General features: G+C 38.1%; 1 protein-coding gene across 32 annotated transcripts in view; it reads left to right on the top strand.

Moving 5' to 3' along the window:
- The window catches only part of kifc3 (kinesin family member C3), a 59780-nt gene that overhangs the window by 19276 nt on the left and 17082 nt on the right, over positions 1 to 23422 (top strand). For 7 of the 32 annotated variants that reach the window (XM_079825660.1, XM_079825657.1, XM_079825674.1 and 4 more), the window contains exons 2-9: positions 8495 to 8612; positions 12031 to 12173; positions 15960 to 16158; positions 18023 to 18162; positions 18370 to 18435; positions 19124 to 19246; positions 19446 to 19727; positions 21597 to 21770. In XM_079825660.1, the coding sequence (XP_079681786.1) occupies positions 8531 to 8612; positions 12031 to 12173; positions 15960 to 16158; positions 18023 to 18162; positions 18370 to 18435; positions 19124 to 19246; positions 19446 to 19727; positions 21597 to 21770 (1209 nt within the window). In that variant the 5' untranslated portion in view covers positions 8495 to 8530. Of the gene's footprint in view, positions 1 to 874; positions 1158 to 5731; positions 6010 to 8494; positions 8613 to 8663; positions 8896 to 12030; positions 12174 to 15412; positions 15449 to 15959; positions 16159 to 18022; positions 18163 to 18369; positions 18436 to 19123; positions 19247 to 19445; positions 19728 to 21596; positions 21771 to 22835; positions 22923 to 23422 lie in introns of those variants that run through there. The other 25 variants (XM_079825670.1, XM_079825645.1, XM_079825643.1 and 22 more) reach the window with 20 other exon arrangements.

Genomic DNA, 23422 nt, shown 5'->3' with positions numbered 1-23422 from the left:
AGTGCAAATTAGCGTCTGGTTTAAGAGGTGCTTTTTTTGGGTGGTAAATAATGCCGCAAATACCAGTGAATTGACTAGCGTAAACCTTAGTAAATCACCTCACGTGATTCATTTAAATACTCTCCTCCCATAAAATTTGCATCTGAAAGGGAAACTCTTACAAATACATATGCAATAAAGGTCAGCCACAAATTAACTGTCCATGCCTTTTCAGTGCTAATATTTCACTGCGTGTCTTTAGTAAATCCTGATAGTCGTTTTTTAACACCAAAAGAGGGTTTGTGCTGGCGCAAGCTGTTAGTAAATCTGGCCCCAAGTAGTTGGTTTCAATCTTTTACTACTATTTCTTAGAAAAATAAGTTGTCAAGACAATTATTGTCAATATTAATATAATAATAATTAATAATAATAATAATATAAAGTCTTGTGGTGCGACCAATAAGCAGAAAACATAAAATGGTCAATTGTCTTTGTGGAAACTGACCCTCATGACAGTGTGTCAAGGTCAACGTGTCTCTTTGACCATTTATGGCCAAATTTAATTTTACCATCTAAAAGAAAATGCAGTATATATTTAAGTACTGACATTTTAAATTCGATTTTTTTTTTTTTTCCTTTATCTCTTGTTTGTCATGTTTTCCTGTAGCACAGCTGATTCTGACTCTAGGAACACCAAGGTTGTGTTCAATTCTTTACACCTTAAATGCACTGATAGATGAACACATTTAATGAATAAATGTAAAATATTTCAGTGTGCCAAACAGTAGGCAGGCACAAATGTTAGTGGAGTGAAGAGCAGCACCACGCTACATTTGCATGCTGAAATATTTATTTCAGTGGCCAGGCTGGTGACGGAGAGGGAGGAGGGAACTGTGGGATAGGAGGGGAAGGAGGGCAAACACACGGAGGGGGGCGTGATGCGGCTCGGATTCCACCGTTACCAAGGAACAGCGACAGGAAAAACGGCGTTGGTGTCAGTACGAGAGTGTGTGCGAGGAGAGAGGAGCTCCGTGTGCGTGTGTGTGTGTGACAAAGAGAGAACGGCTTAGCTGAGATCGGCGGCGTGTGTTTGTGTGTAAATGAGTGTGTGCTCACACTCCAAATAAAACCTAAAATGATGAAGGAATGAGCGACACCAGGAGACCGCAGGGACAGAGGTGAGTTCAGAGATGGGGGCGATGCAGATAAACGTGTGCTATTTCGGTTCATATTTCACTTGTCCTATCTAAGATGCTGATTTTTTTTTTTTTCCTGTCTAATGTTTAACATGCATTATCTTTCATGAGTCATGACACGCATGCACAGGACTGGACCCTGGACACTGCATATGGTGTGTTTAATGTCACCGTGTCCACCAGCGCAGGCAGATGTTTTTTATGGAGGGATTTAAAGGAGCGGAGGGGGGCAGTGATTTTACTCTTATGATGGGGGATGGGGAATCTAATAACTGGATTAATGTTTTATGGGGCTGTTAATAGCAGAGTAGTTGCATGTGCTTGCGTCCCTGTCCTTGTGTTTGTACAGTGATTTAGACAAAGCAATGCAGAAACAAGAGGCAGACAGACAGATGGAGAGACACACAGTACCCAGGGGGTGACTGCAGATGAATGAATGAGACAGGAAAATCAGACAGACAGCGACAGACTGTTGGACCACAGGATTCATGAATCCGCTCACTGGTGACAGACTGACTGTGCGCATGCATGCATCGGCTGATATGAATGACTTATGCTTTAAGCTACAGGAAAGAAATGGTCAACAGTAACAAACAGGATACATTAGTGAGAGCTTTTGTTTTATATTTCAATGATGAATCGAATTGAATCAAAAACCTGATGCACACATATACATCGCTACCAACATGAAGGCCAACATTTTGTATAAAGCTATTTTAAGTCTGTAATGCTACAGACAGACCAAAATCCTAACCCTTTTCCTAAAAAGAAGCGTATGCATCTTAAAAATAATAATGCATATCTTGCATCTTAAAAAATTCATCTTTTTGGATCCATCAGATCTAGTAATGTAATTGAGGACATGGGTATTATTAATATCCCAGGGTATTTTTATTTTATTTTTTAATTTAATCATTTATTTTATTAATTAAACTATTTATTTTATTTTAATTTTATTATTTTATATATATATATATATATATACACATACATACATACATACATACATACATACACACATACATACATACATACATACATACACACACATACATACACACACATACATACACACACATACATACATACGCACGCGCACACACACAGTGCATCAACACACTTCTCAGATCTTAACTGTAATTTAGTAATTAAAGCTTTTTATTAATCCCCAAAACTCCTTGACCCTTCTTAAAAGGTCTGCTGACCACAGGACAGCATATGTGTTTATATATAATAATATTTGTCCTGTCTGTTGCAGTTGACTTTACGTTCTTTATGTTTAGGGTCTCAAAGACCCAAAGCATTATGTGCAAAAATGTCATGGTAAACCTACACGATACATCCTATAAATTAGCCTATTATTTTTCCCTGATTCATTTTTGTTCATTATAACTAATCAAAAACACTTTGTATAACAATGTGTCTGGTGTTTGTTTCTGCATTGTTTACACTGGTAGGCTAAGAGAATCATACCCGTCAGTTCACAAACATATGTACCACACTTGTCATGAATGACTTTTGTAACGTTATCCAATTGGAATTTCTATAAAAGGTCATATAGTATGACTCTCCTACTTTATCGATATTGTTTTGAGGCATGTATAGGTGTCTGTGTCTAACACTAGTGCGTTCAGATGCGTGGAGTGTTTTGAATGCTGTTTTTAGAGCAGTCGCTCTTGACTAGCGGGTTTGTACATGCATTTTTTTTTTGTCTCTGTGAATGTGGGTAGCAGAACTAAAATAGAAGCTGGAACACACGGGAGAGAGAGAGAAACAGAAGTAGGCTAATGAGATTCACACACTCTGTGTGTAAGTTTGCTGCTGAAGATGAAAACCATGTCAGTGTGATGGGAATAAACTAGCTCTTCCTGAGCTAAACAGTCGTTTTCAACCCAGTTTCTCTCAAGAGCTTGTGAAATGCCCATCTGTAGGCCGATGAAATGAATATGTGTGGTGTGCGGTTTCATCAGGGGACTGAAGCTGATCAGTTGTTTCATTAAAGCAGTCTGTGTGAGATCCTCCCAGGAGACCACCATGAAACATCAGAAGGGCCTGAGTGTTGTTTTACCAATGACAGAGTGTAAATTGACCTTAAGGGAAGAGAGCGGAGGAGAGGGAAAGGCTTTGGGATAATTGAAATGTTGTAGTGTTTTGTTGTTTACTGTGAATTATTTTGGATAATTAGTGGCTGTGTTTGTTTGTATGTGAAAGATCATCATCAGTCTGCACACCCCTGAAAATGTAATCCAATAATTGGTAAAGAGTGACTCGCATTACAATCATGAGGTCTGATGTTAGTGTGCACAGCTCCCTCTGGTGGTCAAAACACCTTTATTAAAGGGGACATGTTTCTTAAAGGGTTAGTTCACCCAAAAATGAAAATTCTGTCATTAATTACTCACCCTTATGTCGTTCGACACCCGTAAGACCTCCGTTCATATTCGGAACACAAATGAAGATATTTTAGTTGAAAGCTGATGGCTGAGAAAGGCTTCAGATAGGCCTCCATTGCCATTCAGTACACTTATACTCCCAAGACAGATAAAAGGCACATAAAACGTCGTTACAAAGCCCATCTCACCACAGTGACTCTACAATAATCTTACGATGCGACGACAATAGTTTTTGTGCGCAAAAAAAATCTAAATAACACCTTTATCCAGCTTGTATTGCCTTCCGCGTGTGCCTCCACGACGCATGCGCGAGAATATGACGTAGCGCCGGGGTTCGGGAATCCATGAAATGCACACTTTAGCCCCATTTTGAGCACTACGCCGAGACCTAAAGCACGATCAATGTAGAATTCAACAGCTTAGATATGCACGTCTTCCTCTGCTTGTAAACAAATCGCTTCTGGGTCATCTGTCCGAACGCCGGATCTGCGTCATATTCTCGCGCATGCGTCGTGGAGGCACACACGGAAGACAAGAACAAGTTGGATAAAGGTGTTATTTTGATTTTTTTTTTGCGGAAAAAAAAAACTATCACAAAAACTATTGTCGTCGCATCGTAAGATTATTGTAGAGTCACTGTGGTGAGATGGACTTTGTAACGACGTTTTAAGTGCCTTTCATGGATCTTGGAAGTGTAAATGTACTGAATGCCAATGGAGGCCCATCTGAAGCCTTTCTCAGCCATCAGCTTTCAACAAAAATATCTTCATTTGTGTTCCGAATATGAACGGAGGTCTTACGGGTCTCGGACGACATGAGGGTGAGTAATTAATGACAGAATTTTCATTTTTGGGTGAACTAACCCTTTAATTTTATAATTTGAGAATTAAGAGTACACTTGTTTTCTATCCATAAAGGCACATTTCAGCTCTTAGGTTTCTTCTCAGGTGGATTAAGGCTAACTATGGGTCGATGGGAAGCTAAAAAAGCACTTCTGTTTGAATAAAAAACAAATGCTTCTGGAGCTTTTCTCAGAGCCAACTTCACTTTTCTGAGCCGTTTAGCAGTGATGTTTATATTACCTTCATGTGCTATTGGAAATGTCCTACTTCCACTTCTGAAGTCAATTACGAGCTTGTCGCATTCAAGTGCTTTGTTGTTGGAAAGAACAGGAATCATGGAAGACACGGAAGACCTAAATACAATACACTTGTGTATATATATATATATATAGCCTAGCCGTTTTTAATAGGATGGACAGTTGAATGGGAACCCAACCTCGTTATACTTAATAAATATATTTGCTAAATATGTATATTTTTAGCTGTGGTATTGAAATTGTAAACGAGAATTGTTCAATTTAACTGGTTTTTAAAATGTTGGGTGTCTTAACCTTATTTATTACAATACAAGGATACATGCGTCAAAACTGATCTTTTTGTGGTGGTGCAAGTGAAAAATTTTATAATTAAAAAAATGTATTGAATCGAATCAAATTGAGATCTTGTGAATTGGAATCTAATTGGTTCGGGACACCTGTCCTGTATCATACCCAGCCCTAAATTGAAATAACTTATTTTTGTGGTGAAATGTTCTTGGTGCTTGCACTGCCTTTTATTTTAAATAAATGGCACTTGGTTTAAAAAAATAAAAATAAAAAAACTGAATAAATACTATTTGCTGTTTCAAGTAAATTATGTTCTTTTGAACTTTTTATTAATCAAAGAATCAAAAATTTTAAGCAGCAAATCTGTTTTCAACATTGATAATATTAAGAAATGTTTCTTGAGCAGCAAATAAGAATGATTTCTGAAGGATCATGTGACACTGATGCTGAAAATTCAGCTTTGCTCACAGGAATAAATTACGTTTGAAAGTATATTACAATACAAAATTGTAATAATTTCTCACAATATTACAGTATTTGCTGTAATTTACCAATAAATGTAGCCTTGGTGACCAGAAGAGAAAACATGAAAACAAATCTTATACCAACCCCAAATTTTTGAAAGGTTGTGTAAGTTTTTGGCCACTGTGTGAGCATGAGCAACACAGTAACTGCAGATGTTTTCCAGTGAAGCTGTCCAGTGCAGGGATTGGACTTCAGTCCAAAATGTCTGCCCTGCCATCACAGTGGAAAGAGGTCATTTGCTGTCAGCTTAAAGGATTATGGGTAAAATGAACTTGATGCAAGCGGTCTTATCTCTGTAGAGAGAGGTGGCGTCACAGGACGTCTTCACTAACCTGTTAGTAAACCGATTTTTTCTTTCTATCAATATGAGCATCATTTTGAAGATGTGGAGCGGTGAAGAGCAGTTTGTTTGTTGTTGTGACTGGAGAGGATGAAGATGTTGTGTTGGATGGGATCTCTCATTAACAAGGGCTGGCTGGACCGGGATCAGCCTGTGCATCCTCAGGACTGCAGGAAAGCCGGACTCATGGTACAGCAGGACTGTGTGCATGTGTGTTGAAGTCAGTGAGAGACCAGCGTGAATAGAAGCTGTAGTCTTGGAAGGGTTTTCTGTGCTCTAGGAGGATTAGTTTCAGCGTGACTAGCGTGTGTTGTTGGGGCGAGACTGATAGCTTATGCTGCTATTCAGTGGTCACCACTAAATTTCAGCCTCTGACTTTTTTTAAGCCCAGACATGTTAAATCAGCCAGTGTTTTTCTGTTTACCACATACTAGCTCAGGCTGAATATTTGGAGAGATTCATGATTCCTTATCCTATTAAAAGCTTTTTTTTATTCATGCTGCAGTGCTGGAATGGGTAATGCCTAGGTTATATTTCATCACAAATTTGAAAGGTGTTTTTTTTGTGTGTGCATTGTTCTCTTATTTTGTAAGCACCCCCATACATGCACCCATTCTCATGATCTTAATAGTAAAAAGGCCATTGTAATGTGTGTTTTTGAAAGAAGTGTTCTGCTCACCAAGGCTGCATTTATTTAATCATAAATGCAGTAAAAAGGGTAAATATTGTTATTACAATTAAAAAAGGACATTTCTATTTGATTATATTATAAAATGTAATTTATTCCTGTGCTCAAAGCTGAATTTTCAGCATCATTACTCCAGTCAGTGTCACATGATCCTTCAGAAATCATTCGAACATGCTGATTTGCTGCCCAAGAAGCATTTCTCATTATCATTGTTGAAAATTGTTGAGTTTTTCTGCCTAATTTATTTGGAAAATTTTTTTTTTTTTTTTTTTAATTTTTTTTTTTTTTTTTTTTTTTTTTTTTTTAAATGTCTTTGTCACTTAAATCCAGTTTAATGCATCCTTGCTGAAAAATTATTGTCTGCTGGATTAAATGGATTTGGGTTTTTTGTGAGCTGCAGATGGGGTCTGTTTGTAAAAGACACTATTATTAGTTTATTGGGTTATTAGTTGGGCTATCATTGTGTGTCCAGGTACTTTTGTTGTTTGTTTGTCTGTCTGTCTGCAAGGAGCGTAATCCTCTTCTGTCAGTGTGACCTGTAGCCCTTGTACTCTAATCTCATTTGTAATAACACCAATGTGTTTATGACCCTGAAGTTGGTCGTTTGAACGAGTTCTGGTCACGTGACTGCAGGGAGATGTGGGCATCATGCAGAGATTTCTGCAGCGTTTCTCTATGGACTCTTTCACTGTTCCAGGGTTCTCAGAAACTGAAGTTTAACTTCTAGAGTGAAATTATATCAAATTAACATGTGTTGCTTCAATAGCCAAAAAAAAGAATCCCCCCTTAAATTAATGATGTATGCATTTGAATTGCATATAATATTTCCGTCTATTTGGGTTACACAGTTTTAGCATAACATTTTTTTGCTTAATGTGATACTATTTGTCAGCCATACATAAATTAAACGGTAAGAAATGGGTAACATTTCTGTAAAACTACTACACTGTAAAAAAAAAAATTTGAAAAATTGAAATTCTCCAATTGAAAATTTTCTAGTGAGCGATCACATCTAAATTTTTCAGTTGGCCAAATTGAATTTCTGTGAATTGATGCAATTTAATTCAATTAAAATTCAAGAAATTAAATTTGGCCAACTGAAAAATTTAGATGTGATCGCTCACTAGAAAATTTTCAGTTGGAAACCTGATTTTTTTTACAGTGTAATAAACCTATATATATATTGACTTTTGAAAATATGATCATTTCAATCAAATCAAATCAAATAGATGCAAATAGTTAATAAGCTATGCTATGATCTTTTCAGTGCAGAAATCTGGCCTATTTCTTAATGGCTTTAAGTATGACTAGCAAACATGCATCACATTAAGTTTATTATTTTATGTTAAAACGGTCTCATTCAAACTGTATATGCAACTCGTTTGATTTTGACACAAAAGGGCTTTTCATACTTGAAATAGTTAACCGTGGGTCATTGTAAACCCCGGGTAAACGGTTATCTTACATGTTTCACACTGATTATAATTTACCTGGAGTTAACAATTAATCCTGGTTATTCAGAAGATGCCATTCCTATACATTCTCAAACCCTGTGTCAGTGTCACTGAATGCACAAATGACACACACTATATGTTTACATATAAATGCTCAAGCATTGCACATCCTCGTATTACATATTACTTTACAATCATGTTTATCCTGAATGGTATACGAGTAAGACTGAGGCTGTCTCTTCTTCTTCACTCCAAATATGACATTCTCTGTCAGCATTTGACATTTTTCCTCTCAAACACTGAATTTACTGTTTACAATGTGCAGTGTTTCCATGACTGTCCAAAGCACTGTTTGGCACTGCAATGCGGGATTAACACACCAAGAGAGCACGGTGCTAACCCCGCTTCTAATTACATGTTTAACCGGGGTTAAAAGCGGTGGTTAGAACGATGACAACACGGGTTAAGTGCAGTGTGAAAAGCCCTAATTGTTCATTTCTTGGGTATTTATTAGATTTTTGTCTGTTTATAGCCGGTCCAGCGGAGTGGTCTGCTCGGCCCTGCGGTCATGTACAGCACACGAAAGACCTGGGACGTCGGACACACCCCCTGCCTGCAGGAGCTCTGGAACAAAGACCTCTCATTGGATGGTGAGCCCTGTCACATGGGTGGACTTAAAAACCGGTGTGGCAACATTTTTCAGAGGATAGTTTGAATGTTTGACTGTATGTAGTGAGGATAGAGCGTGGAAGGGAGAGATACAGTGTGGGTGTGTGTGTCTGTGGGTGTGTGCGAGAGCGAGAGAGAGAGAGAGCCCTCTGTGGCTCAGTTACTGTGTTGAGCTTGAGGGATGCGGTCTTGCCCGCTAACAAGAAGAAGCAGCAGAGACAGACGGATTCGGACCGAATACAGAACAACATGCGCTCTGTCCAGGTACAGAAGGGTAAATCTCCTTAAAGACGAGATAAGGGCTTGAACACTAGGACTATTGTGTGTGTGAGAGAAAATATGTAGGTGTGCTAATGCGCTCTGTGCTGCACGGGACAATTACAATATAACAACAGGCACAGCAATTGTGTGAGAAACAAAGACTAAAAAGGGAAGCAAACAAAGAGGAAAAACAGGGAAATGTCGAGGCAGATTGCTGGTAGCTGGTTTTTGCAGTGATGCAGTGAGAGATTTGCATTCAGTCCGACACTCTTCCACGAAAGCGGCTCTACTGCTGTGTCATCGCAAAACCTTCCGGCGAGAGGCTGCATGTCTCATCTGTGTGAGTGTAAACGAGAGTTGTTTGGCAAACAAAATGGTAATTGTTGTTTTTTTTGGTACGGTTCAGGGCCACATTGAAATCCAGGTTAATGCATCACTCGCAGCAGGCTGTTATCTTATCTTGTGTTACTGCTTTCTATGGTGCCCACAGGACCTTTACCAGTTTGATTGATAATGTTTTCACTGCATGTTTAGCTTGTAAGGATTACTTCACTGGTCATCATTTACTCACTGTCCAGTTGTTCCAAATCTGAAGGATTTCTGTTTCTTCCAAGTAACACAAACAGAGAAATTAATAACTTTGTTTTTTATGTTTTGATGCAGTTATTGACTGAGGACTAAAGCTCTGAAGCTTCAAAAAGTACAATAAAAAATAAAAAGTTGTCCAAAAGACCAGCTAACTAAAAAGTTCACACAACAAATCAACTCTGAGATAAATGTATAATTTCTAGAGTATGTCAAGCATCTATGTAGCTATTTTGCACTTCTATACGACTCTTCAGACCAAACCATCAGTGAGAAGTTTGTCTCTAGACACATTTTAAAACGGAAATGACAAAAAAAACTACAAAATGGTCAGACTTCTGTTCACATGAAAACAACACGGACATCACAAAAACACAAATGGCTGCTTATTCATATTACACGGCTGTAGCTGAATTTTCTCAGTTACCGCTCACATAGTAGCCTTTTTGTTTCAATTGTTTGTAGGTGAACATGTAGTTCATGTTCTTGATACTGTTTTGAACCACTTCAGATGATTCATTGAGAGCGCAGTCTGAACAAATAGGAATTGATTCAGACCATTTTGCCAAACCCATTTAACCAATTCACTTCCTGAAAAGGAATAACAGACGGAATGATTAATTCACAAATGATTGGCATCACTGGTTCAATCAACGTAAATACAGGACATGCATAATAATTGGAAAACATTTCTAAGGTCATGCTTAAGTGCGTACAACCATACAGCTGTAGATGCCCAAATCTTCTGAAATCATATGGTGGATTTATGTGAGGAACCGATGGGAATTGAAGCCGTTATTAACTGAAGATCTTGACGTTCACTTCTAGATGCCCTTTGTGTGTTCACGAGAAGTAGCTGTCCAATGGGTGAACAAATCATTCTTTTGAGTTTATTTCTCATTAAGTTTTGCATCTAATCAGTTATATTTTAATTTATTTCAGCTTTATTGATTGGTCACAAATGTTTTCAATAGTTTTAGCTTTAGTTAACATTAATAACCCTGTTTTTGGTCAGTTTCTTCCAGAAATATAGAATTTAATAATAATAATAATAATATTTACTGATAACACTTTACAATAAGGTCCCATTAGTTAACATTAGTTAATGCATTAACATTGGCCAATAATTTGTTACAGTGTATATACTATATTAAAGGTCCCGTTTTTCCTGTGTTTTTGAAGCTTCGATTGCGTTTACAGTGTGCAATGTAACATGTTAATGTTTCGCGTGTAAAAAAAACACAGTATTTTTCACACAATTTACTTATTTGTATACCGCTGTTTTCACTGTCCTCAAAACGGCTCGAAGATTTCCTTATTCTATGAAGTCCCTCCTTCAGAAATACGTAACGAGTTCTGATTGTGCCAGCGGTTCCCGTGTTGTGATTGGACAGCAGCTTAGCGCACGTTGCCCGGAAAGGTCATGCCTCTTACCATAATGAGGAGATGCATGCGCTCAAACTACAGCGTCCCTGAAGTCCAAACAAAGGTGATTTGACTCCGGGATAAAAATAACAGCCTCTCGACGACATGGCGACAAACACACTCTACGAACGCAACCGAACGCAACACTTCCGCAACAGGACCTTTAATCTTTGTTAGCAATAGTTCATAAAAATACTGGTCATTTTTAGTTCGTTTGCTCAGGTCCATTAAATAATATTAACAAATGCAACTTTTGATTTTATTAATGTTAGAAACTGTATGCTTTTTTCATTAATAGTTCGAAAAGTTGTTTTTCTTTGAAAGTAAATCACAAACCACAGTGGTGGTTCTCTCTCTCTCTCTATCTCTATCTCTATCTCTATCTCTATCTATCTATAATTTTTTTTTTTTTTGGTAGCTGTTAAGGAAATATTTTTTACAATAAATAATTCAGATTTAACCTTGAGCTTTTTAAGTATTCGATAGCTTTGATATTTGACCACTATTTACAATGACACTTGAAACTTGTAATACCTCCTTTTCTTTTTAGATGTTACTCTGAGGGGTTCAACAGAGTTTCGACATGTACTGATAAACAAACCTCTTTTATAATAATTCTTCTTTTCTGATGTGAATGCAAAACCATAATTTCTTGATGACTCACAGAAAGGTGATTCTCTGCCGATCCCTCAGTCAATATTGCGTGATAATAATTCCCACCTTACTGTGACGCTAAACTTCTCCATTCTGTCTCGTAATACATTTGTGTGTCAGTTTATTACATATAATATCAGCATTAGGTCACAACAATAGAGTTTTGACTTTTGAGCAGTAACATTGTATAAATCTCATACTGTCACTATAGTTTAATGGTGTGCGCAGACTTTCTAAAAAAAGCTCTGCATGGATTGAGGTGCATGAAACGGGATCACGAATCCAACTGTTAGGAGCGCTAACAGTTAAAGTCCATTTCTGATGGAGGATAAAAATAATTCATCAGAGGCAGGGATACATAGACCAGAGGTGGGCAAATGCCCAAATCCCCCACCCACCCCACACCCACAAATTGCACCCCGTTTTGAATGAAAACCATATTTACTGTGTTTGTTGTTTGTGTGTGTTCTTCAGCAAGTTCCCTGGATATCCTGATGAGTGATGGTGAAGAGGAGAGCTCCTTCCTGTCATTGCCCAACTCTGTCATTCAGCGCCACTGTTTGACCTCTGACCTCTCTGAAACATCAACCTCAGAACAGCAGCAGCTGCTGATACAGGTACGACCCTGCGAGTGGTGTTTGCTAAGACAAGCATAACCATATGATTGTTCATACTAAGCATTCTGGGACTTTTGTCGGTAATAAAGAATCAGCCGCTTACTTGGCTAAAAATTCTGCATTAACCTGGACAATTAATATTATTAGTTGTACTCGCTAAGGTAAACATCACAAATATTATTGCTCCCAACTAGATTTTAGGGATTTGCTTCTAAAACCATGCAACACACTTTACTAGCCTCAATAGCAATCCACAAACAACACATTTTCCCTAGATTCTGTGTACTAACTAGACCATTTACACTTAACCGTTTGGGGCCAGTATGAGAAATGAATGCTTGTATTCAGCAAGGATGCATTAATTTGATCAAAAGACAGTAAAGACTTAATATTACAAAATATTTATATTTTTAAAAACATTTTCTTCCTGAAAAAAAAAATGCATCCACAAAATATGAAGCAGCACAATGGTTTTCACCATTGATAATAATAAGAAATGTTTATTGAGCAGCAAAGCAGCATATTCAAATGATTTCTGAAGGAGCATGAGACTGTCGAATTAAAGAAGTAAAAAATGCTGAAAATTCAGCTATGATCACAGGAATAAATTACATTTTAAGATATTCACAGTTTTTGCTGTATTGTTAATCAAACAAATGCAGCCTGAGCAGAAGAGACTTCTTTGAAAAACATAAAATAAAATATTGCTGACCCCAAAATGTAGTAAGTGTGTGTGATCATGTTTTTCTATCCCGTTGGGGACTTCCACCTGAATGCACACTGACTTATGTGGATTCCGTGGGGAACTATATTGAGGTCCCCATGAGGAAACAAGCTTATACATTTTTTTTTCTGAAAAAAAATGCTGAAAGTTTTCTGTGATTGGTAGGTTTAGGGTTAGTGTAAGGGGATAGAATATACAATTTGTACAGTATAAAAACCATACCGTGTGTGTGTGTGTGTGTGTGTGTGTGTGTGTGTGTGGTGTGTGTGGTGTGTGTGGTGTGTGTGTGGTGTGTGTGTGGTGTGTGTGTGGTGTGTGTGTGGTGTGTGTGTGGTGTGTGTGTGGTGTGTGTGTGTGGTGTGTGTGTGGTGTGTGTGTGTGGTGTGTGTGTGGTGTGTGTGTGGTGTGTGTGTGTGGTGTGTGTGTGGTGTGTGTGTGGTGTGTGTGTGGTGTGTGTGTGGTGTGTGTGTGGTGTGTGTGTGGTGTGTGTCTGTGTCTGTGTCTGTGTCTGTGTCTGTGTCTGTGTCTGTGTCTGTGTCTGTGTCTGTGTCTGTGTCTGTGTGTCGACTGGAAATTCCTACGTTATGGGGACAAAATGTCACAAAGATGGCAATATCCGAAATCCTCGTCCTTGTGGGGACATTTTTAGGTCCCCATGAGGAAAACATCTTATAAATCAGACTAAGTGATGTTTTTTTGAAAATGTAAAAATGCAGAATGTCTCCTGTGATGGGTAGGTTTAGGGGCAGGGGCAGTGTAGGGGGATAGAATATACGGTATGTACGGTATAAAAACCATTACGCCTATGGAAAGTCCCCATAAAACATGAAAACCCAACGTGTGTGTGTATTCAATTCTCAACCATCTGTTTCTGTGATAGTGTGTTGTGATTGAATCATCATCCACAGATCACTACATTCAGGAGCTGGTTTCTGTGTGACCGGTCTGTACTATATCTGTGTGATCTTTGAGTAATTCGTTTTACAGGGTTAATAAGTCACAGCTAGCAGGCAACGCTGCCTTTGTGTTCTGTGTTTAAACAATGTTATCGTCTTTAGGGCTTCTCAGCGCAGCTGGTTGCTCAGGCTGTCTGTAAGTGACCACAGGCTCTGTTTGTGTCAGTGTAAGATTCCCTCAGTGCAACATCTGCAAGCAAATCACATTTAATATAGTTTATTAGATGGGCTTTAAATATTTATAAGAACATAATGAAGGATTGGACCACTGGTTGACAATTAAAATGAAATGTATACATGTTCTGAAGAAAATTTGAGTGGTGTTTGCCCACCATGATGATAAGAATGGAGGTTGGTGCCACTATGTTGATGTTATTTCAATGTATCCTTGATTCTAACTTTTGCCTCACATAACTAACAGTAAAAAGTTCCCATTGAAATACAATACTACATTTCATGAAGAACATAATACATAATTTATATGTAATCACATTCATAAACTTTATTTGAATTTAATTCGGATAAATAAATAAATACTGATGCAAAAAATGTATTTATTATATATTATGATTTTATTTGACATGCACAACTGTTTAGGAATGGTTTGTGTTTAAGAACCACTAACAAAGTCATTTGTTCACATAGTGTTCTCTTTTAAAATGGAAATGAGTGTAAATGTCAACATCATGTATGTCTAAAGGGTGGGTAATACAAGCTTACTGCGGCAATTCAGTCTTCTGTTTAATTCTAGCCATTACTCCTGATCGTAGGCTTTCGCAAATATTTATTTAGTTTATACGCAGTTATGTTTCAACTAAGTTTAATGGTGTAACACCAAAATATTTAGTTGTGCGCAAGTTGTAACTGTGACCATTTACGTCAAAACTAGGCTAGGTTGGAACTTGCGCATTTATCCCTGGTCTATAGAAATGACTGGAGTTGCATAACATGATCCACTGTAAGTTAATGATACATTGGGAGTACAGTCCTCCTCTCTTTGATCTCTAGGGGTGGGTAAACCATCTCTGAAAAGGACAATCTAGAGTGAGAGAGATTTGAGTGTGCTTGGGTTTCCAGTCTTTTCAACATACCATGAGCACAAAAGAGAACCGATTGGCTGTAGATCACATGTACGGTTTGTCCAGGCCGCTGCTTTTCAATGCATTGACGCTCTTCTCAATACAAACAATAGTTTAGACGTGGGGTAGCTTTGTATGTGCTTCTCTAGATCTATCTGTGTTGACCAGGCAGTGTTACCTGTAAAGGTACAATGAGGCACTGCTTTTCAGTAGTGAGAATTCCAGCCTAACGGATCACCGAAACACAGGATTTTAAGACATCGGATTTTCAAATCTCTAAAAATAGCATCATCTCAAAGAGTTGGTATGTGAACCATTTTTTCCTGCGAATTTTGAGTTGAGCTCTTTTAGGTGTCATCTGTCATCCATCAATGTCACGTCACTGATCTTTTTTGTTTTCATGCTTTTCTGCTCTTTTCTTTCCTCTCATTCTTTATCTCTGTCTCTCTGCACTGCCTTCTCTCCATGTCACCTGCACAGAAGGTTACTTTGTCCTGTTCCTGGACGTCTGCCTACGTAATTCCCTCTGATTCTTTCTTTGTGCTTAGCTACTTTGCCTCGTTCCGACGTCATCTTTACAAAACACACTGTTCTGCTGTAAAGTCGCTTATGTTCATAGTTCTCCCTGTTTGCTTAAATCTCTCTGCTAGAGGTTTTTTAGTTGTCTGAGTTTCTGAAAACTGTATCCAAGGTAGTTTGTGCCAGTAGAAATAGTCACTTGCTCACATTTCAAGAATCTTTTGATCAAATGATGAAGTATTTTTGCAAATGTCCTGGCTGCTACAAATTCCATAGTTTTGGGATGACATGAGAAGGTTGTGTAAATAACACTTGAAGAACCTGAAAAGTTAAAAAAGCTTAAAAAGCGCTTTCTCAGTAACCTGGTTTTATTTTCATTTTAGAATTTCCTCCCACGTATCTGTTTAAAAGTTCTTCCTGCTTGTGTATCGTTAGTTTGTGTGTAGTTCAGGTCGGACAGCTGGCATTCATGGTTGAATTTACACAGATTTATTGTGTGTTTGTGCAGACGCTGCAAGAGAGAGTTTGTGAGTTCCAGACACGCTTGCGCAGCGAAGACGCAGCGAAACGACTCCTGCTACAGCGACTGCAGACACACGACCACCAGCTCAACCACCATAACGAGGAACATTCATCCTTTAACCAAGAACCTCAAGAGCAGCTCAGACTGAACGGCGTCCAGCTCAACCAAGCTGTGTCCCCTACAGGTGAGAAATGTGAATCCATAATTACAAATATAATTTATTGGTCACACGTTATATTAGGTGTATTTAACTATGTACAGTACTTACATAAAAAAAATATTGGGTTACACTTTATTTGAAGGTGTCTGTGTTAGTGTAATTATATATTTAAGTGCATGTAATTACACATCATTTATAGTTGTTACTACAGTGACTACATGCAACATATGTACTTGTGTTCATGTATTGCAAAACACTTGTGCTGCTATTGAGGTGAGATACGGGTACGGTTAGGGACCGGTTTGATGGTATGGCTAGGTTTAAGGGTGGGGTAAGGGAAGTATAGCTATTAATGGAATTACACCTGTAATGCAGGTATTTTTAAATAAGTACAATGTAAAAACATGCATGTACACAATAAGTGCATTTGCACTATTTAAGACTGTCTTGGCTATGACTCGATGTCAAGTGCTGGACTAAGACAATGCTGAAGTGCTAAAAAAAGTATTTTCTTAATGATCACTAATACAATTTATGGAAAGATGTCAAAATTGAAATGTATTAAACATCTACTTAATAAAAACCGAGAAATATATGTCAATATCTGTAAAATAAATACATTAGCCAATTTTTTTTTAAATGAAGGATTGCAGAAATGAGCACACCCTCGATTTAATTCAACAAATGTATAATATTCTAGTACTTAGAATATCCTCCATGATTTTAAGCATACTGCTCTAACCCTTCTTGGCAGTGTACAAGCTCATTACAAATTGTCACATCTGACCTGTTTAACTCCTGGATGATGACCTCCTTAAATGCCCTGGTCTTTAATGGGGAGGATTGCTCGACTTGTCAAGTCAAGTCAACTTTATTTATATAGCGCTTTTAACAATGTAGATTGTTTCAAAGCAGCTTTACAGTGTTAAACAGGAAAATAATGCAGCATAATTTTATTCAGCTGTATAGCCATTCTGGAAAAAAACGCTGATGTCATCAGTTCATTTCAATTATCACACAGTGACAATGTGGGCTTTAGATCAATAATTAGATCAGTAATTTAGTTTAAATGGTTAATTTAGTTTATTAATTAGATTTATTTCGATGTTTAGTTGAAAAATTGAGTGTAGACTTGTAGTGTAGATTCTGTAGACTTGTCTCTACAGAATACCCCACAGGTGCTCGAGTGTTAAGATTGGGTGAAATGCCTGTCCACAGAAGGTTGATAAAATGCCCAACAATGCAGGGAATGAGGAGAGGGTAGCATCTTCTGTGTCAAGTTTTTGTATTATATCACACAGAGGTGTGTGAATTCATGACAGCATTGATAAAGCACAACTCACACTCTTCAGCACTCACACATCCCTATATAAGAGCTTTACTACCACTAAACTTCAGGAACCAAGTTTATTCACAAGCTGTTTTTAATACTTTTGATTGGTTAAATATTTAAATATTTAGATATATATACAGTACATACATACATACATACATACGTACATACATACATACATACATACATACATACATACATACATACATACATACATACATACATACATACATACATACATACATACATACATACATACATACATACATACATACATACATACATACATACATACACACACACATGTACTAACCACATTGACACTGTTATTGAACTGAACTGATTTCACATTGAACTGACTTGAGCTGAATAATGATACTGTGGAGCTGCTTTAAAATTGAATTTGCTTCATAATTGATGAATTTTGCAACATTATTTTCCTGTTTTCTTAGTGAAACGATCTGTTTAAAGTGCTACATAAATGCAGCTTGACCTAAAAATGAGAGAAAGCTGCTTTCATGGCATAAAGTGTGTGTTGTATGTGTGTCTGTGTAGGTGTGAGGAGTTCTAGTGCTTTAACACAGAGGCCTCTGGATTGTCCCAGCGCTGTACAAGTGAGTAGAATTCACTCACAGGAGCAACTGCAAAAAGACGAGGGAGAAGAACTCGCTCTCATTACAGGGTTGCGCACACAGGTACGTTACACATAAAGAATAGGGCTCGGTTTTCCAGCCAGACTCACAAGAGCACTACCAGATAATTTACATTCCTGAGCCGGCCATGTATCCTGACCCATTATTCGATATTCATTGTTTCTGTCTGGTTGGATTAAAGTAGATTGATACCTCATAAAGGTGAATGCATGAAACTTGCTGACTAATTTTTTGTTTGTGGTTTTGTAGGTCAAGGAGCTGGAGGAGAAACTAGTGGATCAGACACAGGAGGTGGAGAGACTGCGCTCAGAGCTGGTGAGAGACTGAAACCGGATAGTGAGAGGAATTATTAGGGACAGGGAGAGTTGTCACAGTTGTGTGAGACATTTCTATTGTTGTATAAAGAACACTGACCTGATTTAACTTTATGATGGGAGGTGGAGGGAGTGTTACCCTGGTGATCTAGTTTTGTTGATAGCAGAGAATTGTGTCCCTGATCTAATCTCTAATTTTCGATTGCTGTGGCTGTACTTATCTGTACTTTGACAAATTTGTCCCCTGAAGCTAAATATGATGAATCCTCATCTCATTTGTCTAAAACACTATTTTTTTTAACACAGAGCATTAAATTACTGTACCAAAATCAGTATCAAATGATTTGTATCAAAATTGTGGGGTCAATAAGATTTTACTTTAAGGAAATAATACTTTTATGTGGCTAGAACTCATTAAATTGATCAATTGTCACAAATTGTAAAGACTTTTATAATGTTACAAAAAAAACGTTTTGCTCATATTAACTGATCAGAATGTGATTGTGTGCATTGGCAAATTCTAACCCAAAGCCTAGCCTTACCCCTAAAATAAAATTGTAGAGGTAAAGCTAGGCTTTGGGTTAGTATTTCCCAATAGTGATTATAATTAGGTGTATATAAAATCATTAGAAGTCTACTGTAAGTCCTCATTCAGTTAGCTAAGTAAATGTGTGTATGTGTGTGTCTAGGGGGCGACAGATCTGGAGAAACAGCTCGAGGTGCTGGAGAGTGAAAACCAGCGGCTCAAACAGGAGCTGAGGGCCAGTCACACCCAGACCAGCTGCTCTACCGCCCACTGCCTGCACAGCCAGGTATACCCGCACTACCATAAACAGACCATCTTACTTTTTATAGGTTTAACCATGCAGAATCAAAATATTTCCAGCCAGGTTAGGAATCAATGCAAACCTCAAATACAATCCGATTGATTAATTGATGCTTGAAATGCGATCAACCTTTATTCTCACCACTTTTTATTCTCTCTTTTGTCATGTAATGCATCGGCCTCAGGATGTGGAGGCCATGCGTGGAGAGCTGTGTCGCAAGGACGAGGAATGCCGTGAGCGGGAGCGGCGACTGGCTGCTCTGGAGCAACAGGTGCATGAGAGGACGGGTGTAGTAGTTCATCTGCAGCAGCAGTTGGAGGAGGCCGCGGAGCACAGACAGGAGCTCCAGAAGCAGCTGGAGGAGGCGTCACTCCACAGGAGCCAGAGCGAGGACCAGCTGACCTCACAGCTGCGTGACGCTGAGGAGGCTCTGTCTCGCCAGGCCGCACTGCCGCTGCAAGTCAAGGTGAGAGTGTGTAACGAAGCACAATGTGTGAGAGTGCTGTCAGGTTTTGTTGATTTGAAATGTCGCCTACACTTTAAGGTGTTCTTGTTGCAGTGTAATTATACAGTTAAGTACTGAGTAATATAAATTAACTACATGCACTTACTTCAGGGTTTGGTTTAGTTGCTTGTAATTATGCATAATTTACTGGTATTACTACTGTAAGTACTTGTTAAATATATAACAAGGACACTGTAAAATAAAGTGTTGCCGAAAGGTTTTATTGAAATGTAAGCTTGAACTTCTTTCATAGAGGCTTTTTGTGGATATGTCTTGTGAATTTGAGGATTTGTTTGCATTATTTTAAATCTGAGTTATTTAGCTAACACTTAAACGCATTCAAGGCCCAAAAAATAAATAATAGGGTCACATTGAGACCTTGTGGCTAGAGACATTATTTAAAATTTAAAAAAAAAAAATCCTGTTATAACACCATACAAACATCAACAGTTTTGCATAAAATAAATGCCGGTTAGCACATATACAGTGGTGTCCAAAATGATTAGAACACCTGACATATCTGAAAATATTGACCTTTTTTGCCTCCAAAACTTGATTTAATTTCATAATGTTCATGAAACATGCAGATGGATGCTCTGACCATCAAATATCAGAGGAAGTGAGTGAGACCTTTTGTGAGACCTTTTGCAGCAAGTACAGCAGCACATCTCTCTGGCGTAGTGTCAATATATTTCCTCTGAGAACACTAATGTTATCCCATGTCTTCTGCAACTGAAGCCAAAGGCTTTCCTTTGAATGTACAATAGATCTGTCCAGTTTATTTTCCAACTCGCCTCAAATGTGCTCAATGGGGTTGACGTCTGGACTTTGAGGGGGCCAGTCCATCATTTTCAATATTCCAGCAGCTCCATCGCAGGTAGTTCCGGCAATAGTTAGAAGAATGTTTTCGGGTCATTGTCCTCTTGGAAAATAAATCCAGGTCCAATAAGACGACTCCCAGATGCCAAGTGTTATAATAATTTTGGCCACCACTGTATGTTTGTACCACTGCTTGTGTGTATTGTTTAATGATGTTGCTCTCCCCATCGTGTTATTTGTTCATTGGTTTAATGATTTAACCATTTTGTTATGGTTGATTCATGTATTTCATTATGCGTATTATGTTAAGAAGTCAACACAAGACAATTATACATGTGAAATGTGTATTTCATTGTTTCTGTACAATCACATGGATATTATAAACGGTCATACGTGCGAATTGGAACATGTTTCCCACAGTGGATTTAAAATGAACAGAAGTAGAAACAAAGTAATGTAAAGAGTGTCAAAGACAAATGTCCATAATAATTAAAGTAATATAAGGCTAGTCGAATCAAAAGGTCATCCTAAAAGCATTTTTTTTAAATACTGCAACACAAGAAGGTATGAGGTGTTAATATTCCCAGATAGTCTAATAGAGACTTTCAGATTTTCCCAAATAAATCTAATTCATTATTGATAATTTCTTATGTACAGCTCACTCAGCGTAGCATCAAATGTTTATATTGTGTCCAGTTTTCACCTCTAGAGAATCAACCTCTGTGTTTTAACCCATAAAGAGATTTCCCTCAAAATGGCTAACACAAAATCCGGTTCAATTTTCATTTTCTTCCTTCCATATTTAAGCTTATATAGCCACCTCTACTACCTCTTCAGACTGCATATATATTCTCCCTACATTTTGGACTCGCATTCAGGATCCCAAATACCATGTGAAGACACATACTCAAAGCGCTTGCTATGAGGAACGCACCCATGTGTTGATTCTTAAGTACTGACGAATACCTAATTAAAATGATTTAATGTGTCTGTTTCTCACTCTTCCTGCAGTATGTGACCAAGACGGTTGAAGTGGAGTCGGCTCAGTGTAAGCAGGCTTTAATGGAGACTCACACCCGTAACCAGACGCTGCAGGAGCAGCTGGGTGTGCAGAGACAGCTCCTCAGAGAGCTAGAACAGCAGCTCCACGAGTCCCAGAGAACCAGCGGTCAGCTCCGCCAGCAGGTATCACTGTCACTTCCCGTACCAGCCGCTCTGATATATTATTAGCATTTTGAGTGACCTGGATTGTCATGTGACCAAGTGCTTCACAGATCTGACCCCGTTTGTGATGACCGTGGTGATCTGTTGATATCACGTCTTCTCAAATCCCAAGCGTTTTAATTAAAAGATTAATAGGGCCCTATGATATCCACCCCACCCCCACCATTTTTTTTTTATGTTTTGCGTTTTCATTTTTAATAATCCAACGGATGTATAATCAATTTAATTCATAAAACTTTAACTTTTTAGCAATAGTATTTCCCTATGAAGTGTTTTTTTTTTTTTTTTTTTGTCTGTTTTAACTTTTCTTGATTCTGTTTCTTGATTTAGTACTAAATAAAATGCTACATTTATTATCTAACTAACAATTTATTAATCTTTTAATTTTCTTTATTTGGCATAGTGCTGCACAACAGAATTCTACTTTTTAAATTAAAACATGGATGAAAAGTTGTGCTTATTGTGTGGTATTCTGTAAAAATTGTTTTATTAAACTATATTATTACTTTTGTTATTATTTTGAGAAGTACATGTTACTGTACACTAGTAATATAATTCATAATTTCTGCAAGTTAAACAATTTTTTATTTTTTTTGGACTGGTTGGTAAGACCTTTCCATTTCTGTGCGTGTCTGATGATAGTTTTCTCAAATTAAATGAAGCGACTGTCAGAGCAGCTCTGGAGATGAAGTCCTGATATTGTGAGACAGCAGATGCTGAAACACCACGAGGGTCACTCATGTTTGATCATATGTAGTAGACGAAACTGCGCCACTCATTCACACAGAGACACTGCAGACTTTATATTTCGCGGTTTAATATTCAGACACTACTCCATATCGCGATTTGATTAAATTTACAGACCTAATTTTATTTATTCATCCAACTTTTACCAGATTCCGTAACATTCTGCACTTTTAAAGTCCATTTCAATGACTGGATTCCATGAATCTGGTTTACGGCCTCTGTGATTGCGGTGTTGTGGAAGAGCAGGTTAACAGCTCTCTCTCTTCACTTGCGTTGCAGCTGAGGATGGACCGTGGCCGTCTATATGGTCTGCTCTCCAAGGCGGTGGGTGGGGGTAGCACGGAGGTCACCCACAGGCTCTCCAAGGTCGGCCAGATTACTCTGCAGCCAGGCAGGGGTCAAAGGTCAAAAATGTGTTATGGGTCAGATTGCAACTTTGATTATAGGAAATTCTTTTTAAGCACTAATTGCAAATGTAGATGCTTGTTTGCTGATGCTCATTTTTGACCTATGAAACCCTGAAACTTAGCAGAGTAACTAGCTCACATCCTCTTCAGGGTCATAATTAGTGTTCTTGCAATAATAATCCCATGATCTACTGTGAAATAGTTGATGTCACCCCGTTGTGTACTGCAGATGTACAGTATTAATGGTGTGTGACCCCCAGATGCCTTTCCCATGTGTATGTGACAAACAGCCCCCCGACCCCACAGGTCTACTTTCACTTAAATGCATTAAATCAGTCTTCCAAATGACTGTGGTCAGTAGTAGACGACGTCTTTAATTCTGGTGGTGTTTGTGTTGCTTTGGGCAGAGATGTCAGAAATCATAACTGGCTTTACTTGAAGGTAGAAAGCCGGTTTTCT

The sequence above is a fragment of the Gobio gobio genome (assembly GCF_949357685.1).
Source record: "Gobio gobio genome assembly, chromosome: 9".
NCBI classification, from domain to species: domain Eukaryota; kingdom Metazoa; phylum Chordata; class Actinopteri; order Cypriniformes; family Gobionidae; genus Gobio; species Gobio gobio.
Note: the sequence above shows the minus strand (reverse complement) of the source record. Positions and strands in the feature narration are given on the sequence as shown.